The sequence below is a fragment of the Lontra canadensis genome, unplaced genomic scaffold (assembly GCF_010015895.1).
Source record: "Lontra canadensis isolate GAN:19392208 unplaced genomic scaffold, GSC_riverotter_1.0 scaffold110, whole genome shotgun sequence".
Classification (NCBI taxonomy): Eukaryota; Metazoa; Chordata; class Mammalia; order Carnivora; family Mustelidae; genus Lontra; species Lontra canadensis.
The window spans coordinates 3,884,027-3,906,720 of NW_022631104.1; the positions used below are offsets into that span (position 1 = coordinate 3,884,027).

At 46.7% G+C, this 22,694-nt stretch overlaps 1 protein-coding gene across 1 annotated transcript in view; it reads left to right on the forward strand.

The window, feature by feature from the left end:
* CFAP52 (cilia and flagella associated protein 52) overlaps window positions 1-22,694 on the forward strand; it is a 38,416-nt gene that overhangs the window by 14,927 nt on the left and 795 nt on the right. Inside the window, exons 7-13 of the mRNA XM_032839910.1 lie at window positions 1,105-1,205; window positions 3,984-4,154; window positions 11,670-11,818; window positions 14,670-14,815; window positions 17,360-17,511; window positions 18,970-19,072; window positions 22,088-22,199. Of these exons, the coding sequence (XP_032695801.1) occupies window positions 1,105-1,205; window positions 3,984-4,154; window positions 11,670-11,818; window positions 14,670-14,815; window positions 17,360-17,511; window positions 18,970-19,072; window positions 22,088-22,199 (934 nt within the window). The remainder of the gene's footprint in view (window positions 1-1,104; window positions 1,206-3,983; window positions 4,155-11,669; window positions 11,819-14,669; window positions 14,816-17,359; window positions 17,512-18,969; window positions 19,073-22,087; window positions 22,200-22,694) is intronic.

Sequence of the window (22,694 nt, forward strand, 5' to 3'; positions counted from 1 at the left end):
CTGAGTGCCTTTCCCATATGAAGAACCCAGCCATCTCAGTGTTCCTCACCCTTCGGGTACTTAAGTGACCTTGAGGGTAGCACTAAGTCCTAACCATTTAGGCATTTGGGTCTGATGGTAAATTCCACAAAGCGGTAGTTCCAGGATGCCTCTTAAACACACAGAAAGGAGACAATTCTTGTGGGATAAAGGGACAGGAGGTATCATTGAAGCATTTGCTTAGAATATTCTGTGATCTTGGGCAGTTACCCGTTTTAACTTACTTAATGGTCAGTCTGTGGTTAGAAAGGTAAAAGGATGGGAGTGGTTTCAAAAGGACCTGGTAGGCATACAGTGCTAACATGAAGACACAGATGCTGATGGGCACGAAACTAATATGAAAAACAGTGCACAGGACCCCGGGATCATGACCTGAGCCCAAGGCAAGATGCTTAACCGACTGAGCCACCCAGGTGCTCCATTAACTGTATTATTCTTGAAAGCTTTAAGATGAAATATTGGCCACGTATGTTTTAAAATTAGAACTTCAAAAATAAAATAAAATAAAATTCATCATGGGTGCTATAAAATGACCATCGTATCTCCCCAAACTTGGAAGATGGCTTTGAACTTAACTGTGTCTATTATTGGCAAGATTACGTCCCACATGCTTCAGTTCAGAAACTAGAGTCACCGAACAATAAGGGCTCTTTGTGCTTTCCTGGGATGTCAACTATGATCTCTTTGTAGTATAAGAATTATGTTCTGGCGCAAGCAGGAGGCACCGAGGAAGTAACATTGCCCATGCCTCTATCTTCGGCTCTAACTTCTTTGGAACTGATAGGAAATGTTAATTTCTAACAGTCACAACCAGCAGGTGGTTTTACATGGAGGAGGTTTGATGAAGCGAGCTTGCGTCTTGTAGGACCAGGGGGGCAACTTCTGGCACGTGAGCTCCTTGCTGGCACCGAGCCCTGGTGTTCAGCCTCGGGGTTCCTCCCAGGCAGTGCCTTCCTGCATTTCGTCCAGGCATGACCATGCCCCGTGCCCTGGCATCCGCTCGAGCACCGATTCTTAACAATGAAACCATTTGGCCTTTCTCTCAGTGCTGTTCCTCCCCCTTAGGGAGTGTCCGCCATCAAGTGCCTGAAGATGGGGGGTCTGTTGGTGGGTTCCAGAGCCGGATTGCTGGTCTTCTGTAGAAGCCCCAGCTACAAACCCATCAAGTAAGTTCCAGACTCCAAGGGGTCCGGGTGAGGGGAAGACCCACCAGGAGGTCTGCCTAAGGCTGGTGATGATCCAATGTCGCCAAACTGACACTTGGTAAAAGAATTTCATCTTACCATCTAGATGAGCGGTTGGAATCACAACAGCTGATTTCCCTGCCAATGGAAAGACAATAGCTTGTGTTGAATCAGACCAGAGTAGTCCACGATTACCCCAGGGGACCTTGCCCTTCTACTAAATGTGCCAGTTATTATTTTGTTAATACTTGGAGCCATGATAGAGGAAATAAGATGCTGTTTATGAAGATACCCAGCAAATAACCTCACATTCCAGCCTTTCCAAATGTTTTTATTCAGTGGAATTTATTACGCAACGGGTACCTGTTCTGGGTCAGGCACTCTGCTGGTAGTGAATTCATTTAAATACAAGTTTTAGTAGAAATAGCCAGCACTCCCCAGCTACTTCCACGTACCGTGTACTTTTCGTGGACTATCTGTCGAATCAGTTGAAACGAAATGACATAAAACTTTACCCATCGTCATTAACGCGTATTTATTGAGTACCTCCGACCAAACCAACGTGCCAGGTGCTATACGAAAAAATAAAATGAGATGCCATCTTTGTCCTCCCAGAGCGGACAGTCCAGTTTGCAGATAAGGTAATATACATGTGAAATAGTCCTTGTAGTACAAGATAATACATAAACACAAATCCCGTGATCTGGAGTGCCATGGCTATTATAGAGATCAGAGAAGGGGGTGGCCCCACTGGGGCGGTGGGGTTGGGATAGATGCTTCCCAGAAGAGTAGAGGTGGAGGTTGAGGTCACCTTCAACCTAGCCAGACACCCCCTGGGTATGTTCCTTATGGCCCCCCTAGCTCGAGGGGAGCCAGAGGTGCTGGCATGTGGAGTGTCGATAAAGCATCAGCCATCTTCATTCAAACACATCTGGGCTGTGCATGCACCGCGTACCGGATTGTGTCCCAGGTGCCCAAGGGAGACAGCCATGGCTAAAGCAAACAGAAACGGAGGGAGAACTCCCTGCCCCTCATGGAGCAGGAGGGAAGACCGTCAATAATAAACAAGTAGTTATACCCTCTTAGCGGGTGACACGCACAGGAGACAAATGGAGTTGCAGGGACATGAAGGGGGTTTGGGGTTTGAAGGGGGACAGGAGAGAGGTCACAATTTTAAATTCTGGGCTCTGGATAGATCTTGCAAATGCATTTGGGCCGGTTCTATGTTTGTGCGGAGGGGAGGAAGACTGGGAGGTGATGTACACAGGCGGTGTTGGTCGGGGTGCAGATATGTGGAGGGACTATAAACAATTAACCCCTTCATGTGTGAACGCCTCATTTTGGACACACAGGTATTCCCACTGTGATGAGGATGATGAATGCAAAGCTGTTATCACAGGGTTTGTGCTGTGCCCATCCCCACTGTAACCCTGTGGGACAGCGTAGCCTCCTGTGGTTGCAGTGCTTCCCGCCTCCTTGGGTTTTCGTGGGCTGAGAAAGCAGCTCCCATGCGGAGTCAAGAAGTAGTAGGATGAAGCAGACCCCTGGGGTTCAGGGACCCCTGGCCTCACCCCTGTAGCCCTGGGCTCCACCTTGTCTCATAGGGAGCCCAGATGTCCACAGCCAGTATTTCTATCGGCTGCCCTCCGGGTCCTCGTGGGCGTTATCTCTGATCCTCGCTGCAACCCTGCCAAGGAGAAATTATTTTGTGGCTGAGCGAAGCGAGGCTGGGAGATTTCCGGTAATCTACCCAGGGTCGGGGAGCTCTATCTAGTCAGTGAAGAAGCCGGGACGTAACTCAGGGTCAATCCTTTCTCCATTAACCGTTCTGCGTCCCAGCAACAAATAGATCTTTGTAAAATACTGCCTTTCCCACGCTCATCCCTTGCACAAGATTCTCCACTGCGTTCTCACTGTCAAAACTAAATTAGTTGCGGAGCAAGGTTGGGTTTTTAGGATGCATTCATTTATATTACTCTTTTTTTTTTCTTTTTTTTTTTTTAAGTTCATACTCGTTAGACGTTTGGGAAGCGGAGGGATTTGAAATGTGGACAGAGAGACGAGAGCCACTATTAACATCTTGTTATTTCCTCGTCTTGTGTTCTTCGATTACATTTCAAAACGGTTGTACTTCCTTTGGGTACAAAATTTTATATTCTGGTTTTTTTTACTTAAGGCAAATGTCATAAACATTTCCAATATTAATGTCTTTTTGAAAACTACTGTGCTAAAATATGCAGAAGCTTCTAAACGTGGTTTTACTGGCAAGGCAAATACCGTAAGACGTTGCCTGCCGTCCCATAGATGATTTAACCGCTGCCTTTCAACTGGATATTTAGCTTGCAACCTTTGACCCTTTTCGCTAAGGTTATAATATCCTCCTTTGACATAAAGGTTTCCCCTCCCCATTGTAGGATTATCTTCCACAAATGGAATTAATAAAGTATTTAATTGCCATGACCATTTGTGCCCATTGCCTTCCTGGAATGTTCCCTCTGTCCAGATCCTGCCTGTGTCCCACAACCCAATTTAGACTCTCTCCCCCTGAGGAACCCCCCCCAACCCCCCACTACTGTAAACCGTGCTGGCCTCTCCCTCTGCTGACCATGGGCCCCGAGTATTGTGAGTCACTCCTGCCTTTCCAGTCGTGTCCCCTCCCCAAGGGCATGTCCCCAGGTCCTACGCCTGATTTCTATCCTCTGTAACAGTCCTCCTCACTGACTGAACGAATCTACTTCACCTTCTTGCTTCTCCATAAAGGAAAATCCAGTTACAAGGTGGCATCACGTCAATCACACCTCGAGGGGAAGGACACCAGTTTTTTGTGGGAACAGAAGAATCACACATTTACCGCATCAACTTCACGGATTTCAAAGAGACTCTCATAGCAACCTGTCACTTCGAAGCTGTCCAGGACATTGTCTTTCCATTGTAAGTACAAGAGCAAAGTCTTTTGGCTCCTGAAATCAGTGAAAACATGGAGGTCTGATGCAGTATGCCAAGAAATTTAATTTTATCTCATTCATGCATTTCAGCATGTATTAACACGATTATGATCTTCCATCCTTAAATTTCTCAATTATAGTCAGTTGTCTTAATAACAATTATCATCTAATATTAATTATAATAATTAGAAATATAACACTGGTGCTTTATTATTATTTAATAACTATTATTAACAATAATTATGTCTGTTGCCTTCACCCTGCGGCCACATTAATTTTCACAGTCCAAATCTGGGCTTCTTTAGAACGTTGGCTTTTCTTTTTTTTTTTTCCCCCGGATATATGCATATTTTATTTTTATCAACTCTAAATATGTACCTATCTAGAAGGTTGGCTTTTCTAATAAAGCCATCATGGAAACTTTTCTGTTTTCCCAGGGCTGTCTGGCGAAAGCTTGTTAGCGCCCTTTTCCAAACTTCTTTCAAGTCATTCGTTCATGCCTTTCGGGTCTTCCACACTTGGCGCACTTAATGGCGGAGGACACAAGAAGATTACCTCTTAAAATCTTTAAAAAAAAAAAAAAGTGGGGGGGGCGCCTGGGTGGCTCAGTGGGTTAAAGCGTCTGCCTTCGGCTCAGGTCATGATCCCAGGGTCCCAGGATCGAGCCCCGCATCTGGCTTTCTGCTCCACAGGGAGCCTGCTTCCTTCTCTCTCTCTCTCTCTGCCTACCTGCGATCTCTCTCTGTCAAATAAATAAATAAAATCTTAAATAAATAAATAAATAAATAAAATTTAAAAAAAAAAGATTACCTCTTGGTAATCTTCTGGATTTCTTGGTAAACCCCGCCTGAGACAAGTGAGATGACCAACCACCAGCAGTTTCGATATCAAAAAAGTCATAGTTTGCCATTACTTGCTCTTGAAACACATTTTGTCTCTGGTGACGTTCATCCCAGGAAGCTGACCGCTCTGACCTTCCTCAGTATGTAGCTTGAATTTACAGAACTCAGGATCATTGGTTTATGGGTAGTAGGACTTGCTTTGAAAACTGGATGCTTACGATCATGAGATGGACATTGGGTTCCCTGAGGCATTGCAGTTGGCAATTAGCTTCTTCCAAGTGTTTTGTTTATTTTAAGTAAGCGCCACGCCCAGCATGAAGCCCATTGTGGGACTTGAACTCACAACCCTGAGATCAAGACCTGAGCTGAGATCAAGAGTTGGATGCTTAACCAACTGCACTACCGAGGCAGCCTGACAATTAGGTTCTTTTAAATGTTTCTAATGGTGAAAATGGCCAGTGCTTCCCACCAGGGGGATCCTTTTTGGAAACTGGTTGGTTCTTTTCTTTCCGTCTTACTTTTTCCTCTCTTTCTAAGGAGTTCAGTAGAATCAATCTGTAAAATTATTTGGCTTTGGGGCCTTTTAGAAGACTATAGTTTTTTTTAAAAGATTTTATTCATTTATTTGACATACAGAGATCACAAGTAGGCAGAGAGGCAGGCAGAGGGAGGGGGATGGGAAGCAGGCTCCCCACTGAGCAGAGAGCCCGATACAGGGCTTGATCCCAGGACCCTAGGATCATGACCTGAGCCGAAAGCAGAGGCCTTAACCCACTGAGCCACCCAGGTGCCCCGAGACTATATTTTTAACTATCTTTTCAAATTCTCATATAGTTATTGACCTATTCAGGATTTGTAACTCCTCTCCCCCCCGCTCCTTTTTCTTTTTCTTGAAAACCAGCTTCATGGAAATAGAATTTACATACCATAAAGTTTACCCACTGAGAGTGTGCAACTCAGTGTGGGTCGTTTTGTATATTTACAGAGTTGTGTGACCAACACCATAATCTAACTCTAGAAGATTTCATTATCCCAAAAAGAAACCTATTAAGAGGCACCAACCATTCCCGCTTTGCTCTCTCCTCCTCTCTTCCCGCCAAGCTGTGGAGAAAACGGAGCTGAGAGGAAGAAGGCACGGTACATGGGCACCATGTACAAGACTGTCTTTTCCTTTCCTTGTGGATTCGGCTGTGTTCATGTATATGGTTTTCAGCTGCTATTACTTTGTATGCCAAGGCATTGATCTGCTGGGAAGAAGTATGTATGAACCAAAGCAGCCTCTGTGAGAGTCTGCCAGCCTGTTTGTCAATTGCATGAGCCAATGTACATTTCAGAGACAAATGCTGTAGCAAAAGATACCATGTCTCTTTCCAACCCACAGGTATTGTTTAGTTTTAAGTAAGTCTTCGTCTTTTCCTAGAATTTAGTCCATTCGTACTTCCATCTATCTAATAAGTTTATAGATTTTTTTAAAGATTATTTACTTATTTATTTGATAGAGAGACAGATCACACTTCCCACTGAGCCACCCAGGTGCCCCTAGATTATTTTCTACTTAACATGTTACCGCTCTTGGTGTTTTCTTTTTTTGCTTTCATTGTGTTGCGATTGACTTTTTTGGTCCTGCCTTCCCCTGCCCTACTTTACAGGACTTGTTAACTAGTCATTGTATTTTCATTCACTTAGTGATCAGCCTTGATTTTTTTTTTTTAATATGCATGTTTAAACATATTTTTCTGCCAAAGACTAGGGTTCACCAACATTTATATCATGTTTTCCAAAGAAGCAAGAGTCTCAAGGTATTTTATTTCCCTCTTTACCTTCCTCTTACCATCTCTCATGCTAACATTGTTTAGAATTTATAGAATTAAGTAGTTATGAACTGAATATAGAATTACAGTTATTGTCTTTTGCAAATAATCACCTTTAGATTTTTATTTTTTTTTTTTACCTTTAGATTTTTAAAGATTTATATATTTTAGAGAGAGAGAGAATGAGAATGGGGGAAAGGGCAGAGGGAGAGGGAGAGAATCTCAAGCAGTGTCCCTGCTGAGCACAGAGTGCTGGGGCTGGATCCCAGGACCCTGAGATCATGACCTGAGCCATGATCAAGAATCGGCTGCCCAACCGACTGAGCCACCCAGGGCCCCTAGTCCACTTACTTTTTTTTTTTTTTTTTGGTCATTTTAATTCCTTTTTTTTTTTTTTTTTACTTCTTTTCAGCGTAACAGTATTCATTGTTTTTGCACCATACCCAGTGCTCCATGCATTCTGTGCCCTCCCTAATACCCACCACCTGGTTCCCCCAACCTCCCACCCCCCGCCCCTTCAAAACCATCAGGTTGTTTTTCAGAATCCACAGTCTCTCATGGTTCACCTCCCCTTCCAATTTCCCTCAACTCTCTTCTCCTCTCCATCTCCCCATGTCCTCCGTGTTGTTCCTTATGCTCCACAAATAAGTGAAACCATATGATAATTGAGTCTCTCTGCTTGATTTATTTCACTCAGCATAATCTCTTCCAGTCCCATCCATGTTGCTACAAAAGTTGGGTATTCATCCTTTCTGATGGAGGCATAATACTCCATAGTATATATGGACCACATCTTCCTTATCCATTCGTCCATTGAAGGGCATCTTGGTTCTTTCCACAGTTTGGCGACCGTGGCCATTGCTGCTATAAACATTGGGGTACAGATGGCCCTTCTTTTCACTACATCTGTATCTTTGGGGTAAATACCCAGTAGTCCACTTACTCTTAATGTAAGCTTTGATACAGCAGTATCAAATCCTCCGTTTTGTTACTTGTTTTCTTTGGTCTCATCTGTTCTTTGTTTTATTCTTTCCTACCACCTTTTGCTTTGATCAAAAACATTTGATTAGCCTTCCATTTTAGTTGCTCTGTTGGCTCTCAACCTCTATATCTTTGCATTGATTTCTTTAGTGACTGCTCTAAGGATGACGATATGCATTTTTAACACGTCACAGCCTGCGGAGAGTTGACATTGAATGACTTCAGGTAAAATGCAATCTGGGAACTTTGCAACAGTTTATTTCTCTTCACCTCACTCTTAGTGCTGTTGTTTTCATATATACCTATTAACATTATAAACCCATTAATACAAAATCATAATTTTTGTTTTAAATAGTCAGAAACCTTAAAGTCATGAATATATATGTTATAATTAGTTATAATATATCATAAAGATATGGCTTCTAGTTCTTTGTTGCTATTACCTGTTACTTCCTTGGTATCATTGTTTCTTTTAATGCTCTGAATGCATTTTATTTATTTTTTTTTAAGATAATCTTTTTTGAAGATTTTACTTATTTATTTGACAGACAGAGATCACAAGTAGGCAGAGAGGCAGACAGAGAGAGGGGAAAGCAGGCTCCCCACGGAGCAGAGAGCCCAATGTGGGGCTCCATCCCAGGACCCTGGGATCATGACCTGAGCCGAAGGCAGAGGCTTAACCCACTGAGCCATCCAGGTGCCCCTCTGAATGCATTTTAAATTAGTTGCTTTGAAGTCTTTGCTAATCCAACACCTCGATCTACTTGGAGTCCGTTTCTTTTGACTGCCTTTTTCCCAAATCATTTTTTCCTATTTCTTTGCATGTCTGCTTACTTTTTTGTTGAAATTTCAGCGTGATAGCTAATACACTGTACACTGTAGTAATTCTGACTTCTGTGGTGTTCTCTGAGGATTATTGGCCTGGACTCAAACCGCAGATTTTGTCTTTCTCCCAGAATGCAGCAGCTGACATTCTCACGGCTTCCCACTGCTCCTTTTTTTATACAGGTTCTTGGTACTCCTGTGGGCTTGCGGAATTTAGCATTCACTGAGGGATTTGTGCAGAATTGAAGCTCATCCTCTCTGTGGTTTCCTTGCTCCTAGGGATTACCCCCTAATTTCCAGGTGTTCTTGTGACCTCAGGCCCTGGCTTCTGATATTTTAAGCCTGTAAGGTCCAGCTTTCTGCCCCCCAAGCTGAACACAGTTGGTGAATGTATTCAGTTAAAAAAGCAAAAAAACCCTCTCAGGTTGATCCCATGTAACTCTGTCTTCAAAAATAGACTCCTTAAAAAGAAAAATCAATAGAATTTTTAAAAAAGAAAGAAAAGAAAAGCAGAGTTCCTCTCTGGTCTCTGTTTCTCCTTCCTCTTGGGTTTTCTCCCATGCATGTAGAAGGGAGCTGTCAGATGAGAATTTGGGCAGTGTTTCTAATTTTTTTTTTTTAAAGATTTTATTTATTTATTTGACAGAGATCACAAGTAGGCAGGGAGGCAGGCAGAGAGAGAGGGGGAAGCAGGCTCCGCACTGAGCAGAGAGCCCGATGCGGGGCTCGATCCTAAGACCGTGGGATCATGACCTGAGCCAAAGGCAGAGGCTTAACCCACTGAGCCACCCAGGCGCCCCAAGTGTTTCTAATCTTAATTTAGGTTTTACTCTGATGGATCTCTCACTGCCAGGATTTCCCCTTTGAATTTTCCAGCCCTCAACTCCGATCTTTGCACACCTTCAGCCAGTAAGACTGTGGTTTTTCCACCACCTTCTTCTGTGGCCACCAGAGCTGGGGGAGTGGGAGACACCCTCAGATTAGCCAGCGATGCAGTCATGACCCTTAACCCTTTCTGGCTGCATTTTTACAAGACCAAACGCTTCTTGACTTCTGTGGACTTTTAAATGTTTTCGGCGTCTTTGGGATTTTAGGTTCTTGCTGTCGTTAAGGCCATCCAGTGTTTTTAACTGTCGCCTGTGGGAAGGTTTGTGTGACCGTGTCACTGCTCCAACATTACAAGAAGTACTCCTTCCTTGTGATTTTGATATTTTGTGTTTTTCTCTAGGTTTGTCTCCTCGCAGATTTTTTTTTTTAGAAAAATTTTTTTTAAAGATTGTATTTATTTATTTGACACAGAGAGATATCACAAGTAGGCAGAGAGGCAGGCTGAGAGAGAGAGAGAGAAGCAGGCTCCCTGCTGAGCAGAGAGCCCGATGCAGGGCTTGATCCCAGGACCCTGGGATCATGACCTGAGCTGAAGGCAGAGGCTTTAACCCACTGAGCCACCCAGGCACCCCTCCTTGCAGATTTTATCCAGCTGATTTCTCTTTGTCCTCAACATTTCTGGTCTATTTGATGATGATCTGTCCTGCTTCCCTGTATCTACCTCTGCATCGTCTACCTCTGTCCTCTGTATCTGTCTCTTCGTTTCTGGGCTTTTCGAGGGGAGGCACATGGGCCTAGGGCGCCATCTTGATCCAGTCAGTTTGGATTTTTTTCTGGAACTTCACCTTTCAGATCCTAAACTAGGGAAAATGTGCTACATGAAAAGCTCAGGTCTGGACTAGATTCCTGATGAAGGAGCCTGTCTATCCAGAGTAAGGGAAGTTTGGGAAGTTCTCTAGGTGCCCTTATTCCACAATATTTGCTTTTCATGAGGAGTCCACATGCTCTTTAAGAGTTCACTGTCCCCACAGAAGAGGCCCCTCCCATAGAAAACCTCTCTTATTTTAAGTAACCGTTGTCTTCTAAGGTTGGCTTGATTTGATCAAACAGAAAGCGTATCACCACCTCAGTTGTCCCCTTCCAGGACGTGCTCTTTCTAAGGAACTAGTCCAGCATTAGAATTGTTTTTCTCTCAGCCCCAAATTAAATATAGGGAAAAGATCCACTTATTTTTCTATTCATTCCAAAGCAAGTAGGTCTTAAAACACGAGAGCGGGAACTCTCTTTTCCTGAATGTGCTTTGGAGGAAATATAGACATTTCTTGAGAAGCACCTAAACTTAAAAGTTAACCTCCATAGAGACTCTAAAGCTATAAATTCATAGTTGTAAATCAGGTGACTTTATTGTACCCCAGTAGTACTCCTTTTTCTTATCCAAACTGGAATAACCTATAATTTTTGACGTAATAGTGTTTTACACTCTAATTACGAGTTGTCCTTTAAAAACAAGTGGGGGGCGCCAGGGTGACTCCATCAGTTAAGTGTATGACTTTGGCTCAGATCATGATCCTGGGGTCCTGGGGTCAGGTCCTGCATCCGGCTTCACGCTCAGCAGGGAGTCTGCTGCTCCCTCTGCCCCTCCCCCCACTCATGCGCGCGCTCGCGGTCTCTTTCTCTCTCTCAAATAAATAAATAAAATCTTTTTTTTTATTTTAAAGAAAGGACAGGCCAATTTCTCTGGCTTCACTTCCTTGTCCAGAATCTCATATTTTCTCACAACCAACCAAAGTACTGCTCTAGCTTATCCGCAGACACGAATTCTAGCCCCTGTGTCATTTTTCCCTTTGAAATTATATGATTATCTACTCTATGGGATATGTGAGGTTTAGCCTCTCTTCATATCCATATTCCACAGCTGTGTTTTGACCTCAGCCTACCGGGCCATTTAAAAACTTTGACATTTTCCTCTTGAGCAACTTTGTCCCAGCTCGTCCTCCGGGCAAAGGGCTACAAACAATGGTCTAGGGATGTCTACGGATGGTCTACTTGTGGGCATTGAATGCCATTTTACACGAGGGTTCTGTGAGCCCGTGGGGCTCGGAGATCCAGGCGCCCAGCGGGCATTCTTCCCCGGATCCTTGCTCGCTCCATCTGAGAGCCGAGCGTGTACCTTGTATGGCTACTCTCTTCATTCTCGCGGTGGCTCCTTTGCAGCGGCACCGCCGAGCTGTTTGCCACCTGTGCCAAGAAGGACATCAGGGTGTGGCACACGCTGTCCAACCGGGAGCTGCTGCGCATCACCGTGCCCAACATGACCTGCCACAGTATCGATTTCATGCGGGACGGCAAGAGCATCATCTCGGGTAATGTTGACATTCTCGGGCATTGGCGTGGGCTCTGGCTGTGGCTTTGGACCTTGCTCTCCTTCCTCGTGGGTCTCTCCGTGTGCATACCCCAGGGCAGCCTCCCGCCGCCCCCCCGCCTCGCTTCTGATCCCGCTTCCCTGTGGAGTCCCCTTCCAGCCTGGAGACTTTCTGAGCTCAGAATGACCGAAGACAATTCCGCTTCCCCCAACCTTGATGCACAAAGTGTGTTGCTTTCTCTCTGGGAGGTGAATTTATAGCAATTTGATTTATAGCAATTTGATTACCAGACGGATTTGAGGGGTTGGTGAGTACAGGGCGCCCGTGTTAGAAACCCTTCCATTGTTGAAGAGAGAAAAACCTGACTTCAACTATGTTATGCCCCAACGGGAACCGCTTTTAACTCCATTGATCCTCTTGTGCCAAAATATTTTAACATAAATTACAGACTCCAGTATATTCCACCTCCAAATACTTCAGGGTATATCCCTAAAAGTAATGTTTTCCTATGAAACTATAATTTCTTTTTTTTTTCTTTTTTTAGATTTCCACTTACTCATTTGACAGAGAGATCACAAGTAGGAACAGAGGCAGGCAGAGAGAGGGGGGAAGCAGGCTCCCTGCTCAGCAGAGAGCCCGATGTGGGGCTCGATCCCCGGACCCCGAGATCATGATCCAAGCTGCAGGCAGTGGCTTAACCCACTGAGCCACCCAGGTGCCCCAAAACTATAATTTCTTAATATCATCTTATGTTCAACTCGTACGCAAATGTGTCCAGTGGTCAAATGTTCACATTACTCAGAAAAGAGTTAAATGGATCTTTTTTTCCTTTTTAAGATTTTATTTATTTGAGAGAGCATGCATGCACAAGCATGAGTTGGGGGAGGGGCAGAGGCAGAGGGAGAAGCAGACACCTTGCTGATCAGGGGGCCCGATGCAGGGCTTGATCCCAGGACCCCGGGATCACGACCTAAGCCAAAGGCAGATGCTTATGCCACTGAGCCACCCAGGCGCCCCTCAAGTGGATCTTTAAGTTCAGCCATTGAAATGGTGACGTCAGGACCCCATACCGCCCCCTCTTTTCCTGGCTCTGTTTCCTCCCCATTGGCTTCTCCCTTGGGAGGACACACAGCAGACACAAGGAGCTCTTGGCTTCCAGCATTTGCCTCTGATGGGCCTCACATCAGGGCATTTCCCATCATCTTCACCCTAGTCCCAGCCACCACCATCCCCTAGATTCTTCTAGTACCTTCTTACCAGGGCTCCCTGCCTCTGTTCTCACTCACCAGCCCTCTCCCCTAGTCTGTTCTCAACACAGAAGCTAGAGATCTCTTAAGGTATGAGTCCAATCATGCCATTTCCAGGGTTAATGACTCTAAGTCCCTGCAGTTGCCCTAACGTCCCTCCCCCACCTTCTTACCTCTGATTTTGTGTCTTACCACTCATCCCCTGTGGCCACGCTTGCTCTTTTGCTGTTCCTCAAGCACATGATACGTGGGGCCTTTGCTCTGGCTGCTCAGTCTGCCTGGGCTCTTCTGTCCCCAGGCAGCCCCATGACCCACTGGTTTCACCCCCGCACCCCCTCAGATCTTTGCTGAAATGCAGGATCTACCATGAACATCTTGAAAATTGCCCAAGTCAAGAGGTGACACTAAGGCCGATGAGAGGGAGGCAGCCCCATGAAGACCTGGGGGAAGAGCATTCTAGGCAGAGGGAACAGCAGGGGCAAAGGTCCTGGGGTGGAAAATGGCTTGGTGTATTGTAGGAATAGAAAGATGCCAGTGTGTCTGGAGCTCAGTGAGTAGAGTTGGGGTCAAGGTTGAGGGAGAATGGTAGTAGATGAAGGTGAAGAGCTAGGTAGGGAGCAGAGAGTAGTTACTACGGAGAGTAATCACCATGGGGGCAAAGGAGTTGGATTTTCTTCGTTAGTGAGAATGCCTTTTGCATCTTCTTTTTTTTTAATTTTTTTTTTTAGATTTTATTTATTTATTTGACAGACAGAGATCACAAGTAGGCAGAGAGAGAGGAGGAAGCAGGCCCCCTGCTGAGCAGAGAGCACGATGTGGGGCTCAATCCCAGGACCCTGGGATCATGACCTGAGCTGAAGGCAGAGGCTTTAACCCACTGAGCCACCCAGGCACTCCCCTTTTGAATCTTCTTGATTGAGTGGGTGACATGATTGTAAATGCACCCAGGCCCCCTCATAGGTAATTGATTGAGGGAAGCAAGAGTCAGGCTAGGAAGGAAGCTGTTACAATCACCTAGGAGAGAGGTGCTTGTGGCTTGGATGAGCATGGGCCCAGTGGAAGGATTGGGAAGTGGCTAGATTCGAGACGTTTTTTAACTGTAGAGTTGGGGCTTGCTGATGGGTTAGACTTGGGTTGGGTTTGGTGGGGTTGAATAGATGGAATAGGGAGGAATCAGGGATGACTCTGAAGTTCTTGGCTTAAAGACCTAGATGGTTGATGGCAACCTTCATTGGGATGGGGAAGATGGTGGGAGTCGGGGAAGGAGCATCAGGTTTAATATAGAGGGAGGGATAGGAAGCCACCATGTGCTTGGAAATGTCTAATTCTCCATCCCAGGTGTGATGTCTCACAGGAGAGGAGGGAGCTGGCCTCCTTCATTTCTCCCCACCCCAAATGTTTACTCCTAGGATGGGATACACCTAAAGGCAGGTGTGGCCTGTTTGGGGAGTCAGGGGTAGGATTCCTGGCAGCTGTGGGGGGCCAGCCTCTCTCCTCCATCACCTCCCTGGTCCTGACTCCTTTATGACTGAAGAGCGCCAGGATCTGCCCAGAGAGTGGGAGCGTACTAATCCTACCTGCCTTTTGTTCCCCTTCCATGCCAGCGTGGGACGACGGCCGAATCCGAGCATTTGCCCCAGAGACGGGCCGGCTGATATACATCATTAACAACGCCCACAGGATCGGAGTGACAGCCATCGCTACCACCAGTGACTGTAAAAGGGTCATCAGCGGCGGCGGGGAAGGGGAGGTACCATGCTTGAAGGTGGAATCTTTTTCTAGAAACCTCAGTTTAGAGCAACTGCCTTATAGAAAACCACTGGCTTGATTCTTTTTAAACTTTACCCGGAGTCAGGCAGGACCAACGTAAGATTTTGAAGAAACCCTAAAATACATCATAAAGTAATGTTCTAATAATGGAGACACACATCTAGGTATGTTTATTCATGAACGAACATGTAAGATACAGACACAAAAGCGTTCTATATGGAATTGCGCTATGATTCCAAGTTAGTGTTTTGCCAGAATTTTGTAATTGCTTGTTCTTTTTTTCCTCCAAAGACTACAGTTATATAGTTGTCTTCATCATATCTTTTAAAGAAGATGCTATTTTTAGAGCGAATTCTTTCATCTACCCAGATGTTTGACCGTTATTTTAAAGTCGTTACACTTGACCTTCCCTTCCTCCTTTGGAGGAGCCTGAAACCTCTTCCGTTCACACATTTTTCTGAGCCTCCCCCTCCCCAGTCCCCGGCGTTCTCGCCTCCACCCCCCACCCCAGCCTTCCTTCTCCAGAAAGGACATTTTCTTTTCCTTTCTATTCTTCCTGCTATTGTAGGAATAACTTAACAGGGAGAAAAAAGATCCAGCGTCTCGATGTGGCCTCTAGCAGAGTTTGGGCCAAACAGACTCATGGCTGAGCATTTGGGCTCCAGACTCCTACTGCCTGGGCACAAAGTCCACTTCCGCCACTTCCCAGCTGTGTGACCCGGGGCACGCTCTTCAACCTCTCTGTGCTTCCCTTTCCTGTGCATAAAGGGAAGATAACAACCGACACTCCCAGTTCGCAAGATATTTTGCACTGCTTCATACCAAGTCTTTAAAGTCGGCTGTGCGTCTTGCATTCAGAGCCCGCGTGGCGAGTCACGTGACAGGTGTTCCAGAGACACGTCTAGCCCTGGACCCACCCCTGCTCTCTGCCCACCGCTCCCTCAAGGGTTTGGAACCCCTTCTTTCACTCTTCAGCCACGCTGGTGCCGACCCCCGCAGCATCCTTGTTTGCTCCCTCACCCTTTCCGAGCGTCCGCCTTGCTCACGCCCAAACATGGCTTGGACCAGATCATCTGCTTCTCAGTGATGACAACTGTGGGAGGAAATCCTACATTATGAATGCATTCATTGCCCTTGGCAATCTTTTCGGAACACCCCATCAGCCCTTCCTCCCATTTCCCACGCAGCTGCTACTGACCTTCCTTCTGAAAGGCGTACTCTTCAAGGTCTTTGCTAAGTGCTGGAGACCAGGGGCTGCTGGTCAGCAGGTGCACATGGGTTTGAATTCAGCACTTCCTGAAATACTCAAGCACTTCCATTTCCATTGGTAAATGGCCTCGCCTGAGTTGCGAGGACCCCAGTACCATCATCTCATTCCCTTCCCCCCACAAACACACCTCAACCCCCCGCAATTCCACCGTGAAAGGGCTAGTAACGCCCAGAACATCCAAAGTTCCAGGCCTGGGGGCCCACACCATAGGAGTTAGAAAATTTTAGAAAATTTGAAAATCTTGCTGAAGACTGGAAGTATGCCTCTGCATATAGTGGTTTAAACAGGATTAGAGAATTGTATGGACATGGCTCATCTGGGATAATTTCGTGGTTCCTCCTCTTCCTACTAAGGAAATGGCTTAGAATGGTTTTCTTACATTGTTTATGGCTGCTTTCCCCTTTTGGGTACAAATAAGTTAGTCTGTTATCACTTACCCTAGTTTCCAGCCAAGTGTTCACAGGGACCTACTATTCTTGTATTCTTGTATTGCCTTATGCTTCTCATGCTAGAAAATCTCTTTTCTTTTCCACAAGTCCGACATAGTCACTGTAAGAAAGTGGAAGTGTCTGACCACATTATTATGTTTTCTGGTACAGTCATGACACAATGTTCATCTTTTATATACAACATATAATGACTTTCCTTTTATGTCCCTTTTATTACGGTGAAAGCATCCCACGGACTGTTTCGAAATTTCATGGGTAGGACCCATGACCTAGGATATGACTTTCACTTCAGGATAGCAGGCGGGTGTGGGGGGTGGTCAGAAAATATTTGCTGTAGAAAGTGGGTCTTGGCAGCTTTGATGAGGCTGGGAACCTTCGACTGGAAATGATTAAAGCCCAGCAGCTGGTGTGATGCTTAAATACATGGTGGGTCCCCATCAGGCCTTCCCGATGGCCTCGGAAGCCCGAGAGCAACGCTCAGCAGAACTGAGCAGACACACTATTCTGCTTGGTTTCGCAGCAGGCATCTGGTACCCTTCTCAGCCTGAAAAGCGCACGTAGGTCTGGGATCGGTGGTAGCATTTTCCTGGCTCCGTGGAAGGATTTTCTTGTTCTGCGGCTTAGCGTTCCCACCCTACTCGGCTGAGATGAGAAGAGGGAGTTTAAAATAACAAGCACGGCAGAGCTGAAAAAGCTCTTGGATATATACATATACATATGTGTGTGTCTGTGTGTGTGTGTATTTTTTTTAATCCCTTCCAAAGTCCCCAGCTTGTGTTGAGAGCCTCTGCTTGGTGGCTTTCAGGTGAGGGTCTGGCAGATCAGCTGTCAGACCCAGAAGCTGGAGGAGGCCCTGAAGGAGCACAAATCCTCCGTGTCCTGCATCCGGGTGAAGAACAACAACGAGGAATGTGTCACGGCCAGCACGGACGGGACTTGCATCATCTGGGACCTCGTGTAGGTACCCGTCCGTGATAGGGAGCGTCCTCTCATGCTGGAAGCTTGTCACAGCCCCTGGACAGCACCTGACTTCCAGCTAACTAGAACAAAGCACGTGAACTTTATTGTTGGTTTCGTACAGCAATTTTTTTTTTTTTTTTTTTTTTTTTTTTTTTTACTATAAGCACTTTAGCTGTGTGTTTTCATTTGGAATGACACCCTATTCCCCTAACCCTCTCCTTGCCCAGCCCCTCTCTACCACCCCAAGGGTGACTTGCCTTTGTGCCTAACTGCATTAGAGAGACTGAAATAAGACCAGAGGCAGGAGAAAAGAGATCTACATCTAGAAAACGGATCTAGGTATTGCCAAAGAATACAGAACATTCTAGATTTCAGAGAAGAGAATGGGAATTAAGGCAAGGGCAGAACACTTTTTATTGAATGCATTAAAAAAAACCCAAAACCAAAGAAAACCCCCCCGGACTGGTCCTGTATGTGTCTCACTTCGACCTGCCCGTGAAGCACCTAGAGATCTTGCCAATATGTAGATTTTTACTGAATAGATCCAGAGGGCTGCCTGAGAGCCTGCATTCCAAGCCAGATCCCAAGAGATGCCCCTGGTTCAAAGACCGCACTTGTCGGAGGTCGTAGCCTCCCCCAGAACTCCCTTTTGGGATGACCACACGTGTCCAAGTGGGGTGGGGGGTTGCGGGGGGGAGAAGCCATCCATACCTGTTTCTTAGCGTCCTATCTGCTGCAATGGTTTTCAGACCATGGTGCCCCTGGGAATGAGCTGGGCTGCTGATGAAAAGCGCCCGTCTGTGGGCCTCATTCCAACCCGCTACATCCAGATCCCCAGAGGCAAAGCTCGGGAATATCCCTTTTTAAGAAGCTGTCCCTTGGGGGTGCCTGGGTGACTCAGTGGGTTAAAGCCTCTGCCTTCGGCTCAGGTCAGGATCCCACGTCCTGGGATCTAGCCCCACATCGGGCTCTCTGCTCAGCAGGGAACCTGCTTCCTCCTCTCTCTCTGCCTGCTTCTCTGCCTACTTGTGATCTCTGTCTGTCAAGTAAATGAATAAAATCTTAAAAAAAAAAAAAGAAGAAGCAGCTGTCCCCCGTACTTCACTTGGGTCAGAGGAACCTTTCCTTCAACTCAGTGGCCTCAAGAATACGGTGGCTTGTGTGGAAGGCAGCACGGTGACTCTGAATTCAGCCTCTCCTACTTCATGCTTCCTGGGACTCGAGGCTTCCCCTGGGGTTCCATGCTCTGTCTTTGGAAAAGGCACCCCCCCACCCTGGGTCATTGGGCTGCCCCTCAGGTACCCTGGGAGGATCCCAAAGTGGAGGGTCAGGGTCGCCGGAAGTCTGTCTGGGGTAGACACATCAATGCAACCCAAACTTGGGTCAGATCCCATCTGAGCAGTAAACACATCTTAGAGGGGAGGAGAAGTCACAGCTTCTGGGTCTCATTTTCAGACGTCTCCGTAGGAATCAGATGATTCTGGCGAATACCTTATTCCAGTGTGTTTGTTACCATCCCGAAGAGTTCCAGATCATCACCAGCGGGACCGACAGGAAGGTAAGCACTCCCTAGCAGGAGTCAGGATCCTTCCGGAAGAAGCTGCCACGTGCTGCGGCCGTGGGAGTGGCCTCTGGACTGGAGCCCCACAAGGTCAGAGCCCAGTTTTGCTGATAGTAGCTGCTCAGAAGTACTGGTTTTCATGATTAGGGCATTTCTGAGGCTAGAACCCAGTTGCCCAGCCCGGAGTTCCCTTTGATGACTTTCAAATCCAGTAACAATTGAGTTCTTATCTCGTGTCCCTCCTACTTTATCAGCATCGTACTACAAATCTCGTTAGCTGGGGACCCCATGTCCTTGGGTGAAGATTGGTCCCTCTTTGGGTGGGGGGAACCCTGCCTCTTGGAGCAAAGGAAAGGCTTCAGGAGAGAGGCACAGGGACGGGCAAGGACCCTAGGGGGTCATCTACCCTCCTGGCCACGTTAGACCAGCCAGGTGTCCGTCTCATTACCTGAGCAACCAATGAGTGGATTTGGAGTCCCCTAACCCAGACTTGGAGATCACTGAAGAAGAGCTTGTGTATTTGTCTTTTCACAAGCCACAGAAAAAGTTGAGCTCAAAGTATAAAAATAGAATCTAGGGATGGGGGGGTGCTCTTGGGGAGCTCAGTCAGTTAAACATCTACCTTTGGCTCAGGTCATGATGTCAACGTTGAAGTCCCACATGGGGTCGAGCAGGTCGAGTCCCTGCTCCATGGGGAGTCACGTCTCCCTCTCCTTCTGCTCCTTCTCCCCGCTTGTGCTTGTGCTCTCTCTCTCTCAAATAAATACAGGTGACTGGGGACTACTGTCCAAAGATACTTTGTCATAAAAACCCAAGAAATGCCCCCAGGTGTGGGCCAGGGTTTGCCTGACACAGACAGACTATTTGGGGGGGCCCAGAGTTCTGCCTCATTCTAGTGTCTGTAAGGTTGGCCTTACTAGTTCCTTTGTGTCTTGCCCACCCAACCTGGCTTACGTCTGCCCACCCCCAGGCCCGTTTCACTTCCGGTCTAAGCAGGTTTCCTCTTGGAACGGGGTCGGGGGCAGTGAGGGAGCAGGAAGGATATTAGGAAGTTCGCTGTGATGTCACCATTAAGTGCTATTAGTACATGGTTCATAAAGCTTGTAGATTTGTGTCCCGTTTCCCTTATGCCAGGGAATGGAATGGTCTTTGAGTTTATGAGACTTGAAACAGTCTCCTGCCCTCATCTGGCAATTGTCACCAGAATATTCAAAGCATAAATCATGAATCAATACAACGACCCGAAGGGCTGGGGACATGATGGCGTTCTTGCTGTCAGGGAGCTGGTCAACCTTGCGTCGTTATTGAAGGTGGGAGGGGATGGATGGGATGGGCACTTGGAAATGAACCCGTCCATGAACTGTGGGTTAATAGGAGAACAAGACGATGTCAGATGGTGAAACGGATAAAAAGGAAGTAGAACAGGTTACATGATCCAGCTTTAGCTAGGATGATTGGCGAAGGTCTCCTCAAGGAGGTGACACTTGAGCTGAGAACTGAGTGGCAGAGGACCTCACCATGCTTAGCTCTCAGGGAAGACCATCAGCAGAGGATACGCCTGAGGGAAAGCCAAGGTGCCATCAGGCTGCCCCGAAGAGGGTCACTATGACCTTGGCCAAGAGACCAGGCAGTCAGCTACCTGAGAAACGAGCATTTGGGCATGCATCTATATTCCTTTACGCTTTTCCTATGAAAACAACTCTTTGTTTTGTTTTTTTGTTTTTTTTTAATTTATTTGTCAGAGTGAGCACAGGCAGAGTGGCAGGCAGAGGCAGAGGGAGAAGCAGGCTCCCTGCTGAGCAAGGAGTCTGACGTGGGACTCGATCCCAGGACGCTGGGATCATGACCTGAGCCGAAGGCAGCTGCTTAACCAACTGAGCCACCCAGGCGTCCTGAAAACAACTCTTTGTTAAAGTGATCAAGCATCACTGGAAATTAATAAATTAGCTAAAGAAAAAATTTTTTTTTAAAAACAGCATAAACAATTTCTAGCTAGATTCAGAGGAATACGGATTCCCGACATGATGACCTGAACAGCACATGTCTAACAACATGAGATATGAAATGCCTGCCCAAGCTCACACTCTTGAGTCCTGGTCAAGTGCTTTGCTTGGAAAAAGATCTTCTCGGGGTGCCTGGGTGGCTCAGTTGGTTAATCGTCTCCATTCCACTCAGCTCATGATCTCAGGGTCCTGGGATGGAGCCCCACAGGTGCTGCTCCCTCTCCCTCTGCCTCCCCATCCCCCTGCTTGTGCACTCTCTCTGTCAAATAAGTAAATAAAATCTGGGGGGAAAAAAAGAAAAAATTTTTTGAATAGGTTGTTCATTTACACAGTTCAAAGTTCAAGAAGTATAAAGGCAGTATATTGAGAGAAAAATCTCCCTTCCTCTAGCACCCCCCACTCTCCCGCCTGCCCTCCTGTTCCCCATCCCTAACCTAGGAGGGGCCATATTATCAATTTGCCTCTAGACCCCACGCTAGGGCGGGGGGGGAGGTTGTTTTATTGCTTTGAGGCAGAACAGAACCTTGGAAATAGGGCGAGGTGGGGAAGAGCTCGCAGTCAGCTGTAGGGACCAGAGCCCACAGAACTCTCTGGGCGGCTCACTCCCCCAGCAGCTGGAGGGGGACGCTTCCCTTCCGCCAGGCCCTCCCCTGAGAGCTGAACCGGGAACGTGGATGCTGTGGCTGTTTCCTTCTTCGTTTACAGCTTGCCTCGGACTCCTGAGCGCTTGGTCTCACCCAAAGCGCTTTCTGTCACAATCCGGGCTTACTGGCACAGTCTCCGTCTCTCTAAATAGAACGAGAATGTAAAAACCAACGCCAAAAATACGAAAATGCCTTTCTCCACCCCCTGCCTGAGCCTATTTATAATTCCAGCCCATCTCTCCTCCCGGGGTGTATTTTTGCCACTTTCTATATAAAGTAGAACCATCTTCTGCTAGCGTGCGCGTGCGCGAGCGGATACTTCCACCGGGCCGAACCCTGCCCCACGCTGCTTTTCTGAATTCCAGATTGCTTACTGGGAAGTCTTTGATGGGTCGGTCATCAGAGAGTTGGAAGGTTCCTTGTCTGGGTCCGTCAATGGAATGGATATCACCCAGGAAGGAGTGCACTTCGTCACGGGTGAGTCCTGGGGTGGGAAAAGGAAGCCCCCAGCCCTGCTTATTTAAATGCGAACCTAGAACCCCCCAGAAGGTGGGAGGCAACAGGAAGTGAGGACACAAGTGTCAACAGGCCCCCGTGGTGAAGAGTCAGGCCCCAGCATTGCAGGTGGTGTGGCTGGAAAAGAAAGTTGCAGAAATCACGCTTGGGTGGGAGGAAACTTCTGTCCATGAGCCTTGGGAGCACACAGAAAAGCTAAGCCTTACATTGCTTCCCTTTTTTGGTGGTGGCAATCGATTCGGAAATGGGCCTTTAAATGGTCTGGGTTATCTGGCATGCCTTGCACTGTTATTTCCTTCGGAAGTCTTAAAAATCAGAATTTCCAGGAGATGGGCATCGACCATACAACTCGCCTTCTGGAACATCATTGACCATCATTTCCCGCCAGGCCCTGATTTTTCAGGACATTAACGAATAAATGCTCCAAATGAATTAAAGTTTCATAAACACATCTCC